The 22,167-nt window shown below is 46.5% G+C and overlaps 2 protein-coding genes across 5 annotated transcripts; both read left to right on the top strand.

Annotated features, from left to right (window-relative positions):
• The first annotated feature begins 240 nt into the window (after window positions 1–240).
• On the top strand, window positions 241–9,699 carry CNBP (CCHC-type zinc finger nucleic acid binding protein). Of its 4 annotated transcripts, none has more exons than XM_061357837.1 (5): window positions 241–377; window positions 6,659–6,774; window positions 7,058–7,150; window positions 7,339–7,537; window positions 8,727–9,699. In XM_061357837.1, the coding sequence occupies exons 2-5, from the start codon at window positions 6,672–6,674 to the stop codon at window positions 8,842–8,844; spliced, it is 513 nt and encodes a 170-aa protein (XP_061213821.1). In that variant the 5' UTR covers window positions 241–377; window positions 6,659–6,671; the 3' UTR covers window positions 8,845–9,699. The 4 variants fall into 4 exon arrangements, with proteins under 4 accessions (XP_061213821.1, XP_061213819.1, XP_061213820.1 ...); XM_061357835.1 differs by having other exon boundaries at window positions 7,336–7,537; XM_061357836.1 differs by having other exon boundaries at window positions 7,055–7,150.
• Window positions 9,700–11,218: 1,519 nt separating this feature from the next.
• On the top strand, window positions 11,219–21,305 carry ISY1 (ISY1 splicing factor homolog). Its single transcript, XM_061357857.1, has 10 exons — window positions 11,219–11,297; window positions 12,442–12,493; window positions 13,915–13,980; window positions 14,658–14,700; window positions 14,867–14,979; window positions 15,201–15,318; window positions 15,840–15,962; window positions 18,223–18,326; window positions 19,489–19,572; window positions 21,071–21,305. Coding segments are annotated over exons 1-10 (813 nt in total). The 5' UTR covers window positions 11,219–11,295; the 3' UTR covers window positions 21,179–21,305.
• Window positions 21,306–22,167: the final 862 nt, after the last annotated feature.

Genomic DNA, 22,167 nt, shown 5'->3' with positions numbered 1-22,167 from the left:
CGGTGCGGAGCACACGCAGGTCCCTGCACAGACACCGGCCCAGCCCGCCGCAACGAGCGCGGATGGGCACGCAGAGGCCGCCGGTAGGCGGGCCCCTCCCACCTTTGGACTGCGATGGTTGGGCTCCCCCGTCCCTAGCTGCGATTGGCCACCCGGAAAAGCGGCTTGCTCCCATTGGCTGAGAGGTGGGCTCAGTGAGCCGTGCGCAGAGTAGTAGGGAGGGGCGGGGTGATCCTGGAGGGAGAGTGCTTGGGGCCGTGTGCAAACCGCGTGTGGCGCAGCCAGAAGGGACGCGGAGCGGGCGGGCAGCGCCGGGTGAGCGGAGCCGACTGTCGTCCGGGGGGGGGCGACTGCCGCAGCGGGGCGAGGGGCCGCAGGTAACTGCCCGGGGGCTGCTGGGGCCGCGGGCGGGCAGCGAGGGCGCTAACGCGGAGGGATGATGGCGCTGGCGCACTCCGGCCTAGTGCGCGGGAAAGTGGCGCCGACTGGGCCCGGGCGCGATTCCCTGGTCCGGAGCGTGTGGGGAGGCGGCGGCGTTGGACGGGGAGCACTGGAGAGGGAGCGGGGCGGGTGAGTCAGGCTCCGGAGCGTTCTGGGAGACGGTGGTGAGGAGCCTGCGCTGCACAGAGAGGGGAGGCCGAGGCGGGGTTGGGCGCCCCTGGACCTCTCGGCCAGGCCGGACGCTCCCCAGGAGCAGCCTCCTGCGGGCCTGTGGCTGCGCTCGGCCGCTGGCTGGGGTCCGGTGGAGGCGCTGGGTAGGCCGGTGGCGGGCGGGGGTAGCGCACTGCGGCCGAGCCGGGCCGGGCCGGCGGCGTGGGAAGGGGAAACCGCCCGGCTCGGCCGCGGCCTGGGGCGTGTGAGCAACTTCGGTGTGGGTGAGCGCTGCAGCGACCCCGGGAGGAGGCGGCGGTGTGGGGCAGGGGCCTGGAATTAAATTGTTTGTTCTTCTCTCTCCTTTTTTCTGTGTTTTGTGATGGTTTCTGTTACTTTTGGCCCGCCGCTGGACTCGGCTCCGCGGGGCCGGCGGCGCTGCACCACGTGGCTCGCTCCCCACGTGTGAGGTTCCGCCGGAGACAAGGGGGTCGAGGTGTTTCAAGTGTTTGTCTCCGACCACAGGCGCGGACGGTGGCCTGCTCCAAATCCAAGTGTGACCTATAAATGGATAGGAAAAATAGCCTGTGACATCTACAGAGTGCGGGCTAGTGCAGCAGCCTTTTATTTAAGTTCCTGTCAGGCATAGTTCTCAAGTAACTGCTGTTACTCATTTAGTATCCAGAATTGTCAGAAAGGAATTATTAAACTTACTAGTAGGGTTTAGTTTTCATTTCAGCACTTAATAAGGCCCCCTTGCCAGGCACAGGTAGGGTTGCCTAGTCCCTAGGTTTTTTTTCCACAGAGTTGCCTAGACAGTCCTGTGTGTGTCTTCAGAGGGAAGAGGTTGAGTAAGTTCACTGGGGCTGCAGAACAACCTTGTGAGTTACAGGCTTAACCTGCCATGCTTTAAAACTCGCTTTGTTACTGTCCAGACTGAATTTTGTGTTAGGAAGTTCACACGTTGCTGATGCTTACTTGTCTTTAAAAGTTTAAAGCTCTATATACAGATAGCAACAAAAATAAAACGGTAAAGTGACAGAATGTAGGTATTTGGTAGATAATCTGTAAGTCTCACTCTATATTAACTGGTATCGATAGACAGAAGGTGCTACAGAGTCACTTTGAACTTTTACTGTCCTGGTTTATGTCTGCAAAGCTGTGCAAGCTTTACTAGGCTAATCAAAGTCATTATGTCTTTTTGACATGGTTTCTGGCACCTAAACAGGGGTACAAGTTCTTGAAGTTACAGTTAACATTCGCATGATGATACTCAGAGCTTGGCTGTGGAACATATCAAGGGGACCCAAATGGAGTGTAGATGCTTGGCTTTCCACTTCTGCAGGCTTTCCTTGATGTTTCAAACTACTTCCCCTCAGAATCGGGGTGTTGTTACCTGGTGGTCAGAATACCTAATCTTCTATCTTTTCCAGTAAGGACAAAAGCCAGAGACAGGAGCATCACTAACTTGCTGTAGCATATTTTCGGGTTACAGATGAGGCAGTTCAACCAGCTGAATGCTGAGTCGCTTTGGTGATGGTTGTGTGTCCTGTACTGAAGAATCCTCAAAACATGCTTCTTGGGGAAATATGAACACAGGAGTAGCATTTCTCTTTAAATGAATACTTTGACTTCTCTTTTGAAATGCTGCAAGTGCTTTCTGCCTTTCCATTTCTTTATCTCGTAGGAAAGCAAAGCTGTATTTCCTGTTCCTGAGGGGTTTTGCCATGTTCAGGCTGGATTCTCATTTTAAGGTGTGGTGTAAGTTGGCCACCAACAGCCTGGAAAGAAACTGCTGATTTCTCAACATTTGCCTCTTTGAGTCAGCTGACTTGCTAAAGAGCTCTTAAGTACACTGGCTGTAGCAGTGGGTTTTTATCTAGTCTGTCCTTTGACTGAAAGTGTGAAGTCATACTGATGTTGAATGGAAGCAATACTTGTAGATCAAAAGAAGCAGGTGGTGAGTACAGTGAAGAAAACTGCTTCTACTACAGCAGGCTGTTGAATTCTAAAGAATTGCTAGTATCCAGAAGAATTGAGTAATCTTGGAGGCAAAGTTCAGCTTCAAGTTAGTTTTACTCTTGTTTGTTGAAACAACCTTTCTCAGGGGATATCTAGGCTAAAAGACATAAAATAAGTATTTCAATGGAGCTCAAGTGACAGCCCATGGAGGGGCTACTAAGGTGTATGGATATTCAATTTTGTGTGTGAAGACTGGAGATTAACAGCACTCCTCCTATTTTAAAAGTGTTGAATATGTATAAATTATAAAGCCACAGAAAAGCGTAATCTTCCACTTCAAGTTTGATACAAGAAACTTGACATTTCTGTTATCACTGTAAGAATCACAAAGAAACTTTGTCACTTAAAAGTTTGATGCTAAAGTTGCACTCCAAAGCTTCAGATCGGACCTAGGAACAACTGTGGTGGTACCTCTTGCATGGATCTTTGAGCTGCTCTCAGCCCCTGATCTTTAGCAGTAGGAATTGTACAGAACAAAGTCTAAAATTCAATCTTAGTATTTGCTGAATGGCTGCAAGGTTATTTATTTCAGCTTCACATTACAGCTGGGGAGCTCTGTAGAAGGAGTTCAGGTAAATTACTGCTTTCTATAGTGGAAAGGTAACTAGAGGCAACTCGTGTTACTTCACAGGTTTTAGAACCTATTCTGCAGGACAGTGGCTAGGTGTATATTGCAGGATTTTACCTGGCTCAGAAATGCCAGATGGGGCTGTAGTTGGAATTTGTTTTCCATTATTATTTTTGCTGTTCTGGAGAGGTAGAATTCCAGTTCTGGGACGTAAGGAGGGAGAGGGAGCTGCTTTGAATAACACATTTGAGCTGCAGAAAACACTGATAGATGTAATCGAGTGAGAACTTTCCAAGAAGACTTAAACAAATACTTCAGGTGTCCTTGATGATGAAAGGAACTGCTGGAAGCTTGCCTGTGATGGCAGAATGGAGGAGTATTGACTAATAGAGAAGAACGTGAACTTGGGTGGGTTTTACTGTCCTAATTGTGTTTTTCCTGCAAGTAACTAAGAAATGCAGTGGTGTTCAAACTGCTTAAAGGCTGTCCATTTAAGGACTTGCCTTCTGAACCAGCCAGGGCTGGATTTTGCTCTTTAAAGGTGGCTGTTGGTTTTATCTGAAAGCTAAATCTTGACATTGGTTTTTAAAACAGTTTATGCCAGTGGGGAATCTTGTTCTGTTTAAGGCTGCTTAAAGTAAAACTGGTGTCAGCTGCATACTCCTAGCTGCTGAACTGGTGTTCAGTTTCAGATGTTTCACAGGAAGAATGGAGAAGTTGAACACTGAAACACTGGTGACAAAGAAATGCCAGGCAAACTGTTTAGTACTTTCATATACTTAAGGTCTTAGAAGGTAGAGCAGCACGATTTGTAATCATGCTTTGTTGAAGCTGCTGTTGCAACTGTGATGTTCAAATATCTCTGAATTCAAGGGAAAAAGGGGCCTCTGAAGATAAGGGGGTTTACATTAATAGTCTTGACTGTGCAGAGACTGATGCTTGACTTCAGATTTGTTACTCAGTTTAATCTTACTTTGCCAACTTGCTATGTACCAAGGAAAAGGATCTTCATGTTTTCCTCTTGAAGAGCAGTTAAAAAGGAAGGAACTTTGAATCAGATGTAAAACTTCTCTTTTCCACATTCCTTAGAGGCAGTGAGTAGTAAGCTTTCATCCATCATGCAGGTCCTGACTGACACACTGACAGGCTAGGTACAGGCTGACGAATTAATCTTAGCATAAAAACTTTGCACTGTGTATCTGCAGAAGGTCTAACTCACCTCTTAAACCTTTGTCTTCTACCGTACGTTAACATAACTGGTTTTGTTGGGTTCTTTGTGGGGTAACTGCTGGCAGTATTCGATCCTGTCGTGACATGCTGTAGTCCAAAGTTGGTCATTAGGAATGAGAGTCTGGTAGTTGTTGCTATCTGTTACTATAATGGCAGTGATAAACTGCTATTCTGTTACAGCTGTTCACATACTATTTTGTTCTTTTTAACAGGTTTTATGTTGCTGTTCTGTAATGTTTTCATGTGTGAACACTCTAGAGAAGAGTTGCAAGATGAGTGAAGAGTATTTCTTGGTGTATAAATTCAGAGACCCCCATCTGGTCCCTCTTGAAATGAAAAGCAGCATCAGCTCTTGTGACTGAGGCCAGCTCCTGCAGTTGGCTTTGCCTGTGTTTTTCCTGTTCTGCAGTGTCAACAGGGTTGCTACGAAAACAGGCATAAACAATAGCACACTGAGTGCCAGCTGCTGCCACCACAGTCACAGCTCTTCACCCTTGGGTGTCTGATGAGGTGCTCGGAAATCCTGAACACCAAGATGAAGCAGAGAAGACTGGGCTGTGTAAAATCCAAGTTATAGTGCTTTCAGTGCTCAGATAGTCAGTTGCTTGGGTGTTTTTATTCTTGCTGAGATCTGTTTAAGATCTCCTTTCCTCCTTTCATTGCAGAACTCTTAAGAGCAAAAAAATCTGGTCCAGCTGGGAGGTAGATGTGGATTGTGGAGGTTGCATACTAAAGTTTGTATCTCTTGTACTTTAAATTCTCAGGCTTCTGCTCAGGTTGGGGGGACGGATGGTGGCTTGCGATCAGAGAGAGAGGAACTGTTTTGAGGGAGGAGTGGCTGGAAAAGCCACACTAAATTTGTTCAACATCGGAGTGCTTTAAAAATAACTAAATAAAAATTCCTGTTCAGATACACACTCTCCATTTAAGAGCTGAATGTTAGGGTACTAATTCTGGTTCCTTCTTGAGGTCATGTGCTGTTCTTACTGCTTCTGTAGTGGCTTTCTTTAAGATGCATTCATGAATGTTCCTGGTAATCTGGCATGCTGGCTGGCTTGGGGGGAGGGAAGCATTCTGTAACGTGATGTAAGTTGTAGGGCTACAGGAGGATTATCTTGATGGGGATCAGGTAAACCACCAAACATACCAGATAATGATTCTACTTCTCTTGGGTTAAGCATAATGAAGTAGGAGAGAGCATCTGAAGTATTTAAACTTAAGGAGACTTGTTCAAAACAAAGCTTGACGTGCATATTTTTAGACCAGTGTACTTTAAACTTGTCTTCAAGAACGCTTTAAAAAAAGCCTCCAATTTGAATGTTTAACTTCCTTGTTCTTTGCTTTCTAATCCTAGAAGTCTTGTGTAACTGCTTTACAGCTTAGGCAGTTACAGTGCTATGACTGCAGTCTCTGCAACCTGCCCCATCCTGACCACCACATCTGTGAGTGTGGCACATGGGGTTCCTGCTCACCGCAGTGCTTACCTCCATTCCCCAATAAGGGCAGAAGTGGTGCTTTATGCTGCCTGGGGCAGGCACGCCTCTGATACTGCCCTAGCATTCTAAGAATGTTTTCCAAGTTAGCCTTCTAGATATCTGGCAAATGTCTGGTTTCCTTTAGGGAAGTCAAACCTCTTTAAGACATTTTCTTGCATGTAAACCTGGGAGTAAATTGTACATCCTGAGCTATAGGCTGATATATTGAAGTTGCGATTCGTGTTTGTCAGAGTTTAACTGCTGTTTAGGCTGTAAATGAACTTTAGTCTCCATATTTGTACTAATCTAATGTGCTCTTTGAGGCTTTAGGCTTAATACTGCCTATTCTAGAGCGAAACTTGATTAGTCAGTAAATGTTGTAGCTTAACAACTGCCAGGAAAATAATCATTTGAGAAACTGGGTTTTGAGTTTAACTCTGAGGAGTAAGACAGAAGTTGCGTTACTGAAAGAGAGCAACAGGAGGCTGGTAAGGCAAGAGCTGAAGGGGTCCCCTTTATTCCCCCACCCTTAAGCATTTTGTAAGCTTTGAAAACAAAATCTGGCTACAAAAAACTAGAGGAAAAATTCTCTAGTGTCCTGTCTGACTGTTCAAAGCTGCCTTTCTCCAAGCAAAGCAGAGACAAACTTTCATCCTCTGCAGTGGTTTTACTGCCCTTTGGCAGTATGGTGGGATACCTCTATGTATCTTACTGTAATGTAGCCCTGGTGTGGGTGAGAACTTTTTCCAACAATGTATGTCTTCCTCCACAGGTGACCTGCAGCCATGAGCAGCAATGAGTGCTTCAAGTGTGGACGTACCGGCCACTGGGCTCGGGAGTGCCCCACTGGAATTGGCCGTGGTCGTGGGATGAGAAGCCGTGGCAGAGGTGATTGATTGCTGTGGTTTTCATTGTGTGTGTAGTAAGGTCTGTAGCTGACTGTTGTGTGTAGTGTGTAAATTCAGCTCTCTTAGTCTGCAGTGAAGCAGTCAGGACACAAATGGGTAATAAATTTTGCTGGTTCTTACTTCTGCATAAGAATTTTGTCAGGGGCATCAGAGAGTGGAGCTGACTTGTCAGTTCAGGGGGCAGTGTCCTTCATTAACTCTGAGGAACATTCTGAACTTACGGATTAAGCCTTTTTTTTTCTCCTGTTGCCCTTTTCAAGCAGGCTTCCAGTTCATGTCCTCATCTCTGCCGGACATCTGCTACCGCTGTGGTGAGTCTGGCCACCTTGCCAAGGACTGTGATCTTCAGGAGGATGGTAAGTATCACTAAATATTCTATCTCCTCAATCACACGGACAGAGACCTGTGGTTGAAGAGGAGGGTTCAGTACACTGACGGTGATTTACTGGGAACAAGCTGTATGTGTCCTTCCTTGGAAGCATGCTACAGCTCACTCTACCAAGGTTTTATAGTCTTGTTTGGTGTGTTTTTCTTATTGTGGAAGCCTGCTATAACTGCGGTAGAGGTGGCCACATTGCGAAGGACTGCAAGGAGCCCAAGAGGGAGAGAGAGCAGTGCTGCTACAACTGTGGCAAACCTGGCCACCTGGCTCGTGACTGTGACCACGCAGATGAGCAGAAGTGCTATTCCTGTGGAGAGTTTGGACACATTCAGAAAGACTGCACCAAAGTGAAATGCTATCGGTAAGGACTGGGAAGGGGCAACTGCAAAAGCCACCTTAAGGGATGGGTGTTGTCGTGGTTTAAGCCCAGGCTGTAAATCAGAGCCATGCAGCCCTCTCACTCACTCCTCCCCTTTCTTCCCCCTCCTAGTGGGATGGGAAGGAGAATCAAAAGAATGTAACTCCCACGGGTTGAGATAAGAACAGCCCACTAACTAAGGTGTAACACAAGACCGCTGCTGCTACCACCGATAATAATAATGATAAGGGAAATAACAAGGTGAGAGAATACAATACCACCTGTGGATACGCAGCCTGATCGAGCAGTGAGCCAGCCCTTCTGGGTAACTCCCAGTTACATCCTGGGCGTGATGTGCTGTGGTATGGAATACCTCTTTGGTCAGTTTGGGTCAGGTGTCCTGTCTCTGCTTCCTCCTGGCTTCCCCTCCTCCCTGGCAGAGCATGAGGCTTGCAGAGTCCTTGGCCAGACCAAACATTTGAGCAGTGACTAAGAACGTCTGTGTTATCAGCACTGTTCCCAGGCCGAAAGTCAAAACCACAGCACTGCACAAGTTACTAAGGAGAAAAAGTGGCTGCTACTGCTGAACCCAGGACAGCTGTGCTCTTTATCCAGTTTTGATTAAGGAGTGAAGCTTAAACTTGGACCAGATAGCTTGTTTCTTGAAACAGTTGTTTAAGACTTAAATGCCTGTTAGCAAAGTCAAATGGTGGACTTGATGCACGTTTCTGGATGGCCAGAACCATGCAGGCTTGGGCCAGAAGCAGCACGTTCCTGAGTGCACTGTTCTTACCGCCACCGAGGTTCCCTCCTGTGGAGGAAGGAATGAGAACATGGTGCCTTTGAGTTAAAACTGACTGCTCTCAAAACAAGGCTAAATTGCAGGCAGAAGCATTGGAGCAAGCAAACCCCAGCACACACCCCCTCCCCCCCAAACCTGCAAACTTCTGTATTCATTGTACAGTGGTTTTGGCATACACAGTGATGAATGAGAGCTGAACAGTTGGGGAACGGTTCCTGGCTGTGGTGAAGACAGAGGCATGCCTCATGTCAAAGACTTCTGGAACACTGAAACCGATGTCTTGAATGGGGAGCTAGAATTGCGTGAGCAGATAATGCACTTGCCAGCATAGGATTGCTTTTGCGAGTGCCTGTTGTGGATGGTTCTGATAAAAGCCTTTGCCTTTCCCAGGTGTGGTGAAACTGGCCATGTAGCCATCAACTGCAGCAAGACCAGCGAAGTCAACTGCTACCGCTGCGGCGAGTCAGGGCACCTTGCACGGGAATGCACAATTGAAGCTACAGCCTAACTATTTTCCTTTGTCGCCCCTCCTTTTTCTGATTGATGGTTGTATTATTTTTCTCTGAATCCTCTTCACTGGCCAAAGGTTGGCAGATAGAGGCTACTCCCAGGCCAGTGAGCTTTACTTGCCGTGTAAAAGGAGGAAAGGGGTGGAAAAAAATCAACTTTCTGCATTTAACTACAAAAATGTTTATGTTTAGTTTGGTAGAGGTGTTATGTATAATGCTTTGTTAAAGAACCCCCTTTCCGTGCCACTGGTGATAGGGATTGATGAGTGGGAAGAGTGGAGTCAGACCAGCAAAAACCCTCTTTGGGTTACATGGAAGTGATCCTATGCAGGAGGAAAGAAAATTCTGGAAGTGTCTAAACTTCCTCATAACTTTTACTACAATGGCCTTGGATTGTCTGACCTCAGTAGCTGTTAACACCAAGTAATACCTGTATCGGGCCCTACCTAGAGCATATAGCTGAGTGGGAGTAAACAAACAAGATGCACATGCCTGTTAATGGCCATGAGAGAGAGAGAGAGAAATCAGGAATAAACTTAAAAGTAACAGTAATTCAGTCAATGAATGTTCTTGTTGGAGTTACAGAACGTTATAGGGAGCTTTTGAATAAATACTTCAATCTGGAACCCAGACATCAGTGCTCATAGCATATACAATTTGGAGCTATTCAGGAGTTGCAAATAAATGCATTTTCACAGAAATCAAGATGTTATTTTTGTATACTATATCACTTAGACAACTGAGTTTCATTTGCTTGTAATCAGTTTTTAAAGTAAGATGGTAAAAGCAATTGAAGTCCTAGAACATAGAAAATGTAATTTTAAACTATCAATAAAGCTGGAGGAGGAAGGGGAGTTTGGCTAAAGTTCCTTTTGTTTATTTTTGGTTTCATGTACACAGTGCAAAATAACATTAAAAAGGGGTACGTGGAGGTGTAAAAAGCTTAGTTTGGACTTTTCTTTTGTGCTGTCTTCAGTTCCCGTGGGGTAGGGTTACTGTGGCTGTGTTGTGTGTGCAGCCTGCTGCCAGAGGGTGTGTGAGTTCCGGTGCGGAGCAGGTTAATGGGCTGTTAGCAGAGCTGCAGCCTCCGCAGCTCCCATTACATCAGACACCCGGTGTTCCAGGCACTGCCCCTTCCCATGCCTCAGCCCACGGTGTTGCTTCACTATGGGATGTTCAATAGGTAGGCTCCACTGCGAGCACGTAAAGCCTTGGGTGGTGAGGAAGAGGGGGAGATGTCCTGTGCTGACCAGGGTTGTGCCATGTGTGTAGTGGCAGAGGGTCTGTTGAAGGCAGTGGGCAGGAGCTCTGGAGCTCCAGCAGGTTCTAGGGAGGGCTCTGTCCCATCACCATAAAGGCTGTGTGCTCTGGTCCCCTTCTGTGCTGTCACAGCCAGCTTCAAGTAGTTTCAGAGCTCCGAGTATTACAATTTCATGGCCCACGTGTGAAAATGGCCTGGGATAGCAGCGGGGTGGCTGTGGGCCTCCCTTTGCAGATGAGCTGCACCAGGGTGCTGCGGTGCCCCCATGCCTGAGTACAGTGGAGCTGGTGCTAGTCCATGACCTTCAGATGGGTGTTTGAAGGAACCAGCCTAGTTACTGTGTTAGTGCTTCCAGTCCTGCAGGCCAAGCTGTTCCGTGGGGCGCTCATGCCCATGGAGGCTGCGGTCATCCAGGAGCAGCAGAACCTCATGATCCGATGGATTCTATGGATCGGGAAGGCACAGCCATGAGTCATTGATTATTTCCTACAAACGGGGTTCCCTACAGACAGAGTTCCTACAAATGAGGTTCCCTACAGATGGGGTTCCTACAAACAAGGTTCGCTACAGACAGGGTTCCTACAAACAAGGGTTCCTACAAACGGGGTTCCTACAAAAAAGGTTCCTACAGACGGGGTTCCTACAAACAGGGTTCCTACAGACAAGTTCCTACAAACAGGGTTGCTAAAATGGGGCTCCTACAAACGGGTTTCCTATAGACGGGGTTCCTACAAATGAGGTTCCCTACAAACGGGGTTCCTACAAACAGGGTTCCTACAGATGGGGTTCCTACAAAAAAGGTTCCTACAGACGGGGTTCCTACAGACAAGTTCCTACAAACAGAGTTGCTAAAATGGGGTTCCTACAAACGGGGTTCCTACAGACGCCGGGCTCCAGGTGCCGGTTCCCGCGCTCTGCACAGTGGGACCGGAACCTCCCGTCCGCTGGGTGGTGACCCGCAGCGCCGAGCCGCGCATGCGCGGGTCCGGGTACGCCACTTCCGGCGTCCCTGCGCGTCTGTTTCCGGCGGTGCTGAGGGGACCGGTTGCCACCATGGTGAGTGCAGGGCCGGGGCCATGGGTCCGGTACCGGCGCTCAGGGCCGCTGCTGCGGCGGGGGCGGCCGGCGCGGGCGCCCTCAGTAACAGCCCGTCTGTTCTCTCTTGCAGGCTCGGAACGCGGAAAAGGCCATGTGAGTGCGACCGCCGCTGCCCCTTGCCATAGCTCTGCGCGGGCGCTCCGGTGCCGGCCCCGCTCGCCTCGGCCTTAGCATCGACAGCACCTGGGGCCTGGAGATCAGCCTGTGCTCCCCTGTGTTCCCCGCGCTGGGTCCGGTGTCAGAGATCTGAGCCCGCTGTGCCGTGGCTCATGGCCGCGCTCGCTCTCCGGCTGTTTTACAGCACTGGGAGTTTAGCGATGCGTTTCGGCACTTGGTTGTGTTGTGCTCATCTACGGGGGTGGGAGTTGGGGGTTATGAAGCATCTGTGTGCTGCAGGGCCGAACGCTGGGTCACTCACCAGTGCTGGAGAGAAGCTGCAGCAGGGGCTGGGTGATGGGTGTGGGGAAACACTCCAATGGCCCTGGCAGTGTTCAAGGCCAGGTTGGACACAGGGGCTTGGAGCAAGCTGCTCCAGTGGAAGGGGTCCAGGCCTGTGGCAGGGGTTGGAGCTGGATGAGCTTTAAGTGTCCTTTAACGCAAAGCACTCTGTGATTCTAAATATAAATCTTCTTGCTTGGCAGTTGCTGGGGCTAAATTTACAGGTTTTAACCTATTTATTTTTCTGTTGACTTTGTTGTGTACTTCTCCAAAAGGTTTGCAGGGCACGTGTTTAGAACAGCTGAATTAGAGACTGTAATGTATTTGTCTCATGTTTGTTCTTTGACCTAAACCACTTTCTGAGCTTGTAACTCAGGGAGAGGCTGCAGAGGTCCTCCCACAGCTGTGTGGCACATCGGAATCACAGAATCACAGTGGTCAGGGTTGCAAGTTTTGTTTGCTTTTTGATGTATCCCCTGCTGCAATATGTAAACTTAATGCTCGTGCTTGCAACTTGTTGATGCCCTTCTGCTGCTCATAATCTAACATGCTGGCATATGCTAACCATGGAAAAATGCTTAGGTGCTTACCAAGATCTATATTTGTCTAAGACATGAACCACTGAGGATTTCCAGTGTAGAAGAGGCCACTGGCCAGAAGTGTGGCCAGTCAATGAGTGTGTTCAAGCCTTTGTTTTCTACAGACTGTAATTAAGGCCATCCTAAGCATCCAGAGCAAAACTTGCTCCTGTTGGAATGTGGATCTGTAGAAGTAAATCCGTTTCCTTTCTTTCCTTTAGGACTGCCTTGGCAAGGTTTCGCCAGGCTCAGCTGGAGGAAGGAAAAGTTAAGGTATGATGTAAAGCTCTGGTAGTTCTGGTGGGGAGGGGAGCGTGAGCCATGTACCGAGCTGTGCGGCTGCGGTCAGGTCAGACCCCAGGCAGGAAGGGGAATCCTACAGGAGCACCCAAAGCAGGGACTGTATTTCACAGTGACACAAACCAGAAATGGTAAATAGGATTTTCTGAGCTAAGTAACCAGGTTAAGAGTTTCTGCATGTGAAAGGAAAGCGCGAAGTGAACAGCACTTGCTCTTCGTTGTCTTCATGAAATACAGATAGAATCTGCAATGGTTTGAAGAAACCCCCAAACTGCAGTAGTGCTTCCAACATCTGCAGAGTGCTGGGCAGAAAGTGAAAATGAAGTCTGAGACTCAAGTTACCTCCTTTTACAACTCCTTGTGCAAACTGATGTGTGTGCAGTTAGTTTTACTAGCAGTAATCCCAGGGTTTGCTTGGATTTTATTCCAGGAGAGGCAGAGGAATCCCTCTCAGGATGTTGTTCATTGGTAACATTCTGACAACAGGAACCACAGAGCAAAGGCCCTTCAGGGTCACTGTGAACCGGGGGTGTACATGAGACATAACATTGGCGTGTGTTAACCCAACATGTGATAGCTGTGTGTTGGAGCTGGCCTCACACGCTGTGCCATGTTCATGTGGCTTTTTTGGTTGGTGTAAGGCTGCCAAAAAAATGGGCTTAGCAACTTTGTCATTTAAAACCCCCACCAATACAGTGAAAAAATAGCGCCCCTAAATCCACACAGACCCTTAGAGGTGGATTCTCAACCATCTTGGGGCATTCGTTTGTGGTTTTCACTGAGTCATATGCAAGAATATTGCTGCAGGGATCAGAGTGTTCTCAGTTGGGCAGAGTTCCAGTGGAACTCTGGAAGCTGACTGAGGTGTCCTCACACACAAGTGTGAACAAGATGAGACAGGAAAGTGGAAAGGAACAGTTTGGGGAAACTATAGTGCAGAAGACTCCATGAGCAACAGCTAAAGAAAGATGGAACAGAGTTTCTGGTACATTGTGTGAGGGAAGGCTTTTTGTTACATAAGGGGTAGAGCTGTGAAAGTACAGTAGGGAAAGTGTCAAAAGAACTGCTCACAGAATCCTAGAGGTAGGATGAAGTATTAGTTTGTGTGTCCTAAATGGAGCGTTGTTTGTCTTGGCAAGGATTACGTGGTGGTTTGAGAAGCAAGTGACAGATTTTGTTTTGGATAAAGTGGTTTTAAGTCATTTGTGTATTCTGTGGTCGTTCAGTTTGCTAGGGCTGCGAATGGCCATTGTTTTCCACTTGGTACGAATGGGTGGGAGCAGAAGCACCGGTAGCACACTTTGGGATTAACAAGCAATAACATTAGCATGAGAAGCTGTAAGTGTGTTGATGCTGGGTTAAAACTTCCTGGTGTGTGGATTTCTGTCAAACAGGAGCGAAGACCTTTCCTTGCTTCAGAGTGTAATGAACTGCCTAAAGCCGAGAAGTGGAGGCGACAGGTAACGTCAAGCTGTGGGTTTTTCTAATTCTGTAACAGGTAGAACTTCAGCACTTCCCAGTTTGCTGGATTTGTTCAGGCTTCTTCAGTGTGCTCGCACTTAAATCGCAGTCATTTAGACTGGAAGATCAGGCAGTTCACCAATGTTCAGAGCAGGTTGTACCACTGTCCTCCAGCTGAGGTTTGAGTATCACCAGGATTTACATCCCACAGCTTTCTGGGGCCCTGTTCCGGTGTTTGATTGCCGCCTTAATGATCTTTTTTCCCCTTGAATTTAATCAATTTCTCTGGTTTCAACTTACGTTTGTTGCTGTTTGTCCTGTGTTGTGCATCTCTCAGCCTGATTCAGTCCTTTCTATACCCTCTGTTAGGTTGTTGAAGACAGCAACAAGTTGTTCCCTTTTTGCTTTCTCTTAAGGCAGATCAAACCCAGTCCTCTCAGCCTTTCTCTGTACATCACAGGCTCCTGCCCTCCCATGTACAGCTGTAAAAATGTAAAAAGCTTCTGAGATACTGTATTTGTGTCTGAATGAAATCTGTGTTGGTGTTTGAAATCAATAAGCTTGGGTCCATTTCCTAGATCAGAGACACCGTACAAGTTGGATCTTTCTAGGGTTTTGTTTAGCTTTTTCTGCTTCTTTGTCTGGGAAGTTCACTTCTGTGTTCTTGTCTACCCAGATCATTGGGGAGATTTCCAAGAAGGTGGCACAGATTCAAAATGGTAAGGCTTGTCTAATTACATTTCATTTGTTTGAATCCTCAATCCTAGTCAGTTACAGTAAAAATCCCATTTCATGTGAACTACTCCATTCCCATTGTGTAAATCCTGGAATGGCTCTGGTACTTCTGGAAAGCTGCCTAATTCGTTGCTGTTCCCCCTCTAACAGCTGGCTTGGGGGAATTCAGAATCCGGGACCTGAATGATGAAATAAACAAACTTCTGAGGGAGAAAGGGCACTGGGAATTCAGAATCAAGGAGCTGGGAGGCCCTGACTATGCTGTAAGTGTACACCGGTTTCTGTTTTAAATGGGGCAGTTGTAGTAAAAGTAGAGAACGTGGATAAAAACGAGCCATGGGGGTGTTTTACTTGTGGGGTAGTTTGAACTGGTACAACAGATCTCCTTCCTCATCCTTTTATCTATCGAGATGCCTGGGAAAACAGGAAATACAAGATGCAAGAGCAATAAGACTTTAAACCATGAACTTTCTTTATTTCCCAGCGGATTGGGCCGAAAATGTTGGATCATGAGGGGAAAGAAGTTCCAGGAAACAGAGGTTACAAATACTTCGGAGCTGCAAAGGATTTACCAGGAGTTAGAGAACTTTTTGAAAAGGAACGTAAGTAAATAGCGACTGTTCCCAGATGTGAGCCTACACAGTAGTGTGTATTGAGTAAGATGTCTGTGTAGTTATGTGGGGAGTGCTAGTAGCAGTGTATTCTGGCCCATAAATAGACGCAAGTGGGTAAAACTTTATATGTAGGTTTGTCATAGAAGGAGTGAGAATTCCATGGACCTGAAGAGAGGCAGGCCTGCTGAATCAGCTCTTCCTTACTTGCCATCTGCAGAGAAAAACTGTGGGAAGTGCTCCATGATCAGGGGGAGCTTGGGATAAGTTTTTATTTCCTTTCATATAGTCTTGCTCAGTGCTGGGACTCCAGTTCAGGGAGAAACAGCAATTTAGAACTGCCACAGGATGGGAACTGCACAGAAAAATGCCAGTACCCCTGGCACTGACAGCAGTTTGGTCACACACTGGTCATTAACTTGGGCGAGGTAGCTTGAGTTGCTGTGAGGCTGATGGGGAATGTACAGCAAGCTGTCAGGATGGGCCTGCACAAATGACAACTGTTCTTCCAGCCGTCCCTCCGCCTCGGAAAACTCGAGCTGAGCTTATGAAATCCATTGATGCAGAATACTATGGCTACAGGGATGAAGAGGATGGTATTCTGGAGCCGCTGGAACAAGAACATGAAAAGAAAGGTATGCGAGATACAAAACCTGCGTAAATCAGCCCAAGAAGGAGTCATGGTGGGCTCGAAAGTTAAGATACCTTTTCTTTCCATGTTGGTGTTGTCCTGTTCTTAGCTGTCACACAGGTATCCACATCATTGTTCTGTAAGGCGTTTCAGGATTGAGGCAGTGTGCTGTATAGTTGGCTTCAGAGTCATCATTACTACTGTTAATGATTTAATACTATCAGCAAGTGATTTGCTATGAAGCAAAATCTTTTTTCCCCACATTTTTCATGCTTAAGAATGTAAAAGAGTAGGTTGCAACAGGGAGGTCTGTGGAACGCAAGGGTTATCTCCTCCCTCCTTTGTGAAAACTGGCCATACCATCTGTTTCCTGTCTCACCTCATTATTTATCCATAAGCGCAGTTGTCTAGCTCTCTTGGAGATTAGAGGGGGCCTTCTGGAAACCCTGAAGCCCCGGTGGCCTATGTTAATTTAGCCACATGAATGCATTTGTGGATGTTTTTTCCTTTGAAACCCGTACTTCAACAGTTAGTATTTATCCGTGTCTCTGCTCATTCAGTTCTCTGGCTTTGTTTCTACTGACTTGCCCAGTAATGACAACAGGATTATGAGTCTAATACCTGAAACCCTCTTTAAAATTCAGCGCTGTGTGACATCTGCCTGCTGTTTGTGTAGCTGTAAGCAAGAAGCTGTGCACCACCTTAAAGGGCATGGCCTGTTCCTGGCGATTGGTTGCTGTTTGCATTGTGTATTTGTTTTATGATCACTTCCTCTGAAGCAGATCTTCAGTGCTCTGTTGGACGTGTCCTGGTGTAGGAACCGCTGGAAGGCTCCTCACAGAACGTGGCAGATAAAACAGTCAGGTTTTGTTCAAATGGTGCTTCGTTTTGTAGACAATTACCTGGTGGGAAGTAGAGAGAAAAACTTGAAACATCACTGCAGGAAGTCCTTGTTTGAATGATTACAAATTGCTGGGGTTGTAACTGTTATCAGTACTTAGTACTGTCATCCGCTTCTTACATTTATGCTTTCTCCATGTGTGAGATCTTCATAGTGTTGTGTGTTAGAGATCGTGCCTTGTCAGTTAGGCTGTAAGACAGGAAGGAATAGGGGTAATAAAGAAAGTATTGCAGGACCCTTATCTGTGACCTGCAGCATAGCCTAGAGCCTTAAACCAAGTGAGTGGCAGCTGGCTGGCCGACAGGTGATGGGTAAGAAAGGAAGTTGTGTGGTGCAGCACACCCAGAGCAGCCCTCACTCAGTGTTCTTGCACATCTTGCTGACTGGAGGCAGGAGAAGTGACTCCTCTGGATTCGTGTGGTCACTTAAGAAAATGAACATCCTTGGTGATTGTGAGACTTGAAATAACCAGGCTAGAGGTGCTACAGAGCCAGTGTGTACTAGTAATGTACACAACAGCACACAGTAATGCTGGGATGCTCTTAGGGTCACCTGCTGTCTGGTTCTTGTGTTTTATACCTTGTTGTCAGAAGAGTTAAATTTTTGTGAAACAGGGTATTGAGGTCCCTTTTCTGTTACAAACCCGCCCAAAACACAGGATTTGCCACTGGTCAGTTCAATCTTGCTTTCTCAGGAAGAGCATTTCAGTGTTTAATCTTTGAGAGCTAGGGGAATGCCCGCTGAGTGTTAACTGTTGCAGGCATTTCATACTGCCCACTTGCATTAATCTTGCACCTCCCCAGGGTATTTACACGCTGGTGTGGTCACTCATTAAGCTGCTTAAAACTTTAGTGCTCCTACTAGGACTCTGCTGTGTAGTAGAGATATAGCAGCTTAATAGCTCTGAGCTAGCAGCAAGTTACAGAAGTGGGATTGTGCTGCAGAATAAAAGAAATACACTGTGAGATGAAAAGAAAGAGAATTCTGTGGGTGGTCACTGTAAGGAGTATAATCATGTCTAATTACGCAGTGATCAGTTTTCCTATAGCTGTTGACATGTGAAGCACCACTTAGCCTCAGTTCAGAAAGTAGGTTGATATTTATCCATGACATTTAGAGGCCTAAAATGTACCCAAATTAAGGCATTAGCAGGTACCACACTTCCACAATGCCAGCATTGGGTTTTGCTCAGACTGTGTTGATGTATTTTATCAGATACTGCATCGAGGTTCTATAGTAAGTGTGCGTTGCCAATGTAGAGGACTTGAGCAAGAAGTTAAGTCTGATGTCAAAGCTTTGGCATTAGGACCATGTTGCTTTAACTTGCTCTCAGATACACTTGCTATTTTCCTTTGCTAACCAGTTATAGCAGAAGCAGTGGAAAAATGGAAAATGGAGAGAGAAGCACGACTTGCAAGAGGTGAGGAAGAGGAGGAAGAAGATATCTATGCTGTCAATGACGATGAGGTATGTGATGGCTAAGGCAGTGTGACGTTTCAACTCTTCTACACTGCGTTCTTGAACATTGAGTTGTTTCTCTGAGAACCCCTCTGTTGCTGTGTTCTGCCCTTCACTCTGCCTACATTACCCTACGGTTGTCTCTGTTTAGTGAAAATCAGTAGCAGATGAGCACACTTGGTCTATGTTTAGAGAGCTGGCAGCTAGGGAAGACTTTTTACTTGAGTGAGAAACATCTGAGAGTTGAGAGCTCGTGAGATTTAACTGTCACTGTCAGGAATGTGGTATTTGCAAGGCAGTGTTTAGTTAACACTGATCAGTCTTACTTCCGAGTACTGTTGTCGTGGTTTAAGCTACTGCTGCTGCTGAGTGCAGGACAACCATCTACATCAGTAACAGCATGACTAGTTTTGTATGCAGTAGAATTTCACCCTGGCCTTGCCAGGGTCTTGTTTCTAGTTGAATCGTGATACAGCAAGGCTTTGCTGGTGCTGCAGTCACTGCTGTGACATAGCTCTTGTTTCTCTATTTTCCCTGCTCCCAACACCAGCAGGGAGAAGTAAGGGATGTTGATGCTGTCCGCCAAGATCCACAAAAGGGGTACTGGAAACTAGTTCTTATTTTACAGTCCATACCTAAGTGGGTTTATCACAAGAATAAAAAGGAGATAGTCCATCAGGTGAGACTGGTGGTTCCTTCAGTATCCTTCAGTTTTATTTGTAGTATCTTGTGATTCGTAAGTCCAGCACTCGGGTGTGAGAGCAAAGCAGTACAGAGCTATACAGGGAAGTGGTACATAGCTTTATTTAAAGCATTTGCTTTCTTCTTAGTTAGCTGGTTGCTCTTTTGTTGATAGCTTTGCTATGACAGCCAGGAAGGGATAGAAGAGAAGGGAATATAGCTGTACATTCCTGGCCTTGCCACAGCGGAGCAAAATCCATATATGAAGAATGAAAGCAGTACCTCTGAAAATGTTAAGGAGCAGGATCTGACCATGCTGGTTATCGTGTTCCTTTGTTGTTCAGTCCTGTTCACCTGCTTGTTGTGTTTGTGGTGTTGATTGTGCTCTGTCTGGTTCCTTCTGGCAAAGCAAGTGAAAAAGGCTTTTTTTGATGACCCCTTCAGAAAGTAAACTTGATGTGGCTTAATTTCTTTCATTGGATTTTGTCAGTCTGATGAGGAAGGTGGCAAGGAGCAAGGTGAAGAAGGCCAACAGAAATTCATCGCACATGTTCCAGTGCCATCTCAACAGGAGGTAAGATGTTACAAAACTAACTTGCAGAGATGCGCTCTGGCTCCTGCAAGACAGAGATCTTGCCTTGCAGCAGATCACCTGTAAAAGTGTCCTTGAATTGTTACACTCTTGCAAATGCTGTGGACCTAGTCAGAATTACGGTACCATTGCTGTTACCTTTCCAGCTGAGCATTTCCAAAACCTCCATAAGTATTACATAGATTGGGAAGCGATGTAGTGGTGTGATCAAGAAAACCCTGACTGCCCACTCTGTCATTACTGTCCTTTTCCACTGATGGTCTGACTTTTCCCATTAACTTCATGGGACAATGTCTGAATTGCAGGGCTTGCTCTCCTGAGTTTTCTAAAGTTATTTGGGTGACATGACCTTGAAAATTTGGCACTGCTCTAGGGTATACATCACCTTAACAGGGGCAGGATGCTTGAAATATAACTTGGGCAAGAAGCTATCTGTTGGTAAGAATGACTGTACATCACACACATAGCATGTGGGGCTTATCCCCAGCTTCTGTCTTGTCAGACAAACATCCTGTATTCTCCTTTGAAGTCATGATCCTGCACATTCAACAAAATACACATTCAATGGTTTGTTAGAACTGCAGGAGGCATGGAATGATTAAAACCATTGCTCTCTGGCTGATGGTATTCTCTTAATGAAGAGAGCATAACTGACTGTCAGAACTGACAGATTCATGACCACTGCTTTACACAGCAGTCTTTTCTAATCAGGCAGTACTCAGTGTAACCTTGTTAGTGGCAAATCCTTCCATACCTTATGCCTATCGGATGCCTTCTCGATTCTCAGTTATAGAAAAGCTTTCTGAGAGATGCTGTGCAGCACTGGTACAGTGCTCTCTTGCTTTTGAGAGATGCTGTGTGCAGCACTGGTACAGGTTGCCCAGAGAAGCTGTGGCTGCCCCATCCCTGGCAGTGCTCAAGGCCAGGTTGGACACAGAGGCCTGGAGCAAGCTGCTCTAGTGGAAGGGGTCCATGCCCTCTTTAAAGTACGTGCTTGTTAATGAATTGTATATTGCTGGCACTTCCAGACAAACTTTAGGTCAGAGGTTTGTAGCTGTTGCTGCTGTGAAAGGCACTCACTGAACTGTTATTTCAGGGGTGCAGACTAGTGTGGTGTGACTCCACGTGTTCTGCACTTGTTAAAGCTGTGTCTGAGACAGTTCTTTGAAAGTAAGCTCAAGTGACTGTACTGAGTAAAATGAAATGGAGCTATCTTCCTAATTAAAAAGAGTAGAAGCATAGAGCTGAGATGGAGGTGTTGATTTTACTGTGTCTTTCAACTTCCATGAGCTTTAGTTGAGGAGCGGAAAGGATACTCCTGACTCATCTTAATTCAACTGCTTTTACACTAGAATTACACTAGAATTAAAGCTTTTGTGGTCTGTTTCCTGTGGTTTTCTTCCTCCTGTCTTAATAGCTAAGCGTGCTAGGTTTTGGCACCTCAGTTAAACGGAATGTCTTCCTGTTCTTGTATTTGCAGATTGAGGAAGCTCTTGTACGGAGAAAGAAGATGGAGCTTCTTCAGAAGTATGCCAGTGAAACCCTCATGGCACAGAGTCAGGAGGCAAAGACACTTCTAGGATTGTAACATTGCACCAGTGTGTCCTGGGTTTTGTACAAGCCAGCTAAAAGCAGGAGGTTCACATATTCTGGTGGCAGTCACTATTATCTCCCGAAGTCCCTTTGGATGTTACGAGTAAACTGATGAAGTTACAGGGTGTTCTGCAGGAGAGCTATCATTTTGGTTTATCCACTAGGAATGGCTTGCACTTCAGTGCTGAAAAAGATCAAACCTAGGTTCACTTGTCTCTGCATCGTCAGCAGCTGTCGCCTCTTACAGACAGGAGCACAACCCAAGTGACTCCTTAAATCCCAAGGGAAAGCTGAGTGCCGTTACTGCCTTTCTGTCCGCTGTATCCTGACCGTAAGCGTGCACATCTTTCCCATGTTGGCTTTAGCTGAGCTGAGACCAGAAGTAACTTCCTCTCTTATGCCCAGTTGATTTACCAGCGTAGCCTGTTCTGATGGCATCTCTTAGGAGTGACGATGAGGTGGGTTTGGTTCTTTGTGTAACTCATGCAGGATGTCTAAAAGCTGTTCCCCTTGCTGTGGTTTGTAACCGTGCCTGGGTGGATTGCTCAGTGCTGGATATTTCAGCAGCTGTTGTAAATATGTCCAACTTTGCAGTACCTGGTTCAAACATTTTTAGTAAAACTGATTTGCAACCCGATGTCTTGTTTCATTCCAGCTCAAAGGATAGTGGTGTTTCCCTGATTGTAGCCAAAGAATGGGATCAGAACTGCCCATCCTTATGGGGAGTTGGAGCTCTGCATTCCCTGCTGCTCTTGGCTCGGGTATCCTGTGGCAAGGGGCAGATTACAGCAGAGCTGTGCAGTCTCATGGGTGACTAACATTGTACAGGTTATACAGAATGAATGAAATCCTGAATTGGGCATCTGCAGCCATGGAGTAGAAGTGCTCTCGAAGGAACATAGTATTTAACAACCACCTAGCCATGTCTGGGACTGCTTCGAGTTTCTAGATGCTCTGAGTATTCAGCACTACCTATTGTAAATA

The sequence above is a fragment of the Neopsephotus bourkii genome, unplaced genomic scaffold, assembly GCF_033783945.1.
Source record: "Neopsephotus bourkii isolate Nb327-2 ecotype Australia unplaced genomic scaffold, CSIRO-AGI_Nbou_v1 NB_923, whole genome shotgun sequence".
Taxonomy (NCBI): domain Eukaryota; kingdom Metazoa; phylum Chordata; class Aves; order Psittaciformes; family Psittacidae; genus Neopsephotus; species Neopsephotus bourkii.
The sequence above is the reverse complement of the archived record's forward strand: the minus strand, read 5'-3'. Positions and strand labels throughout refer to the sequence as shown.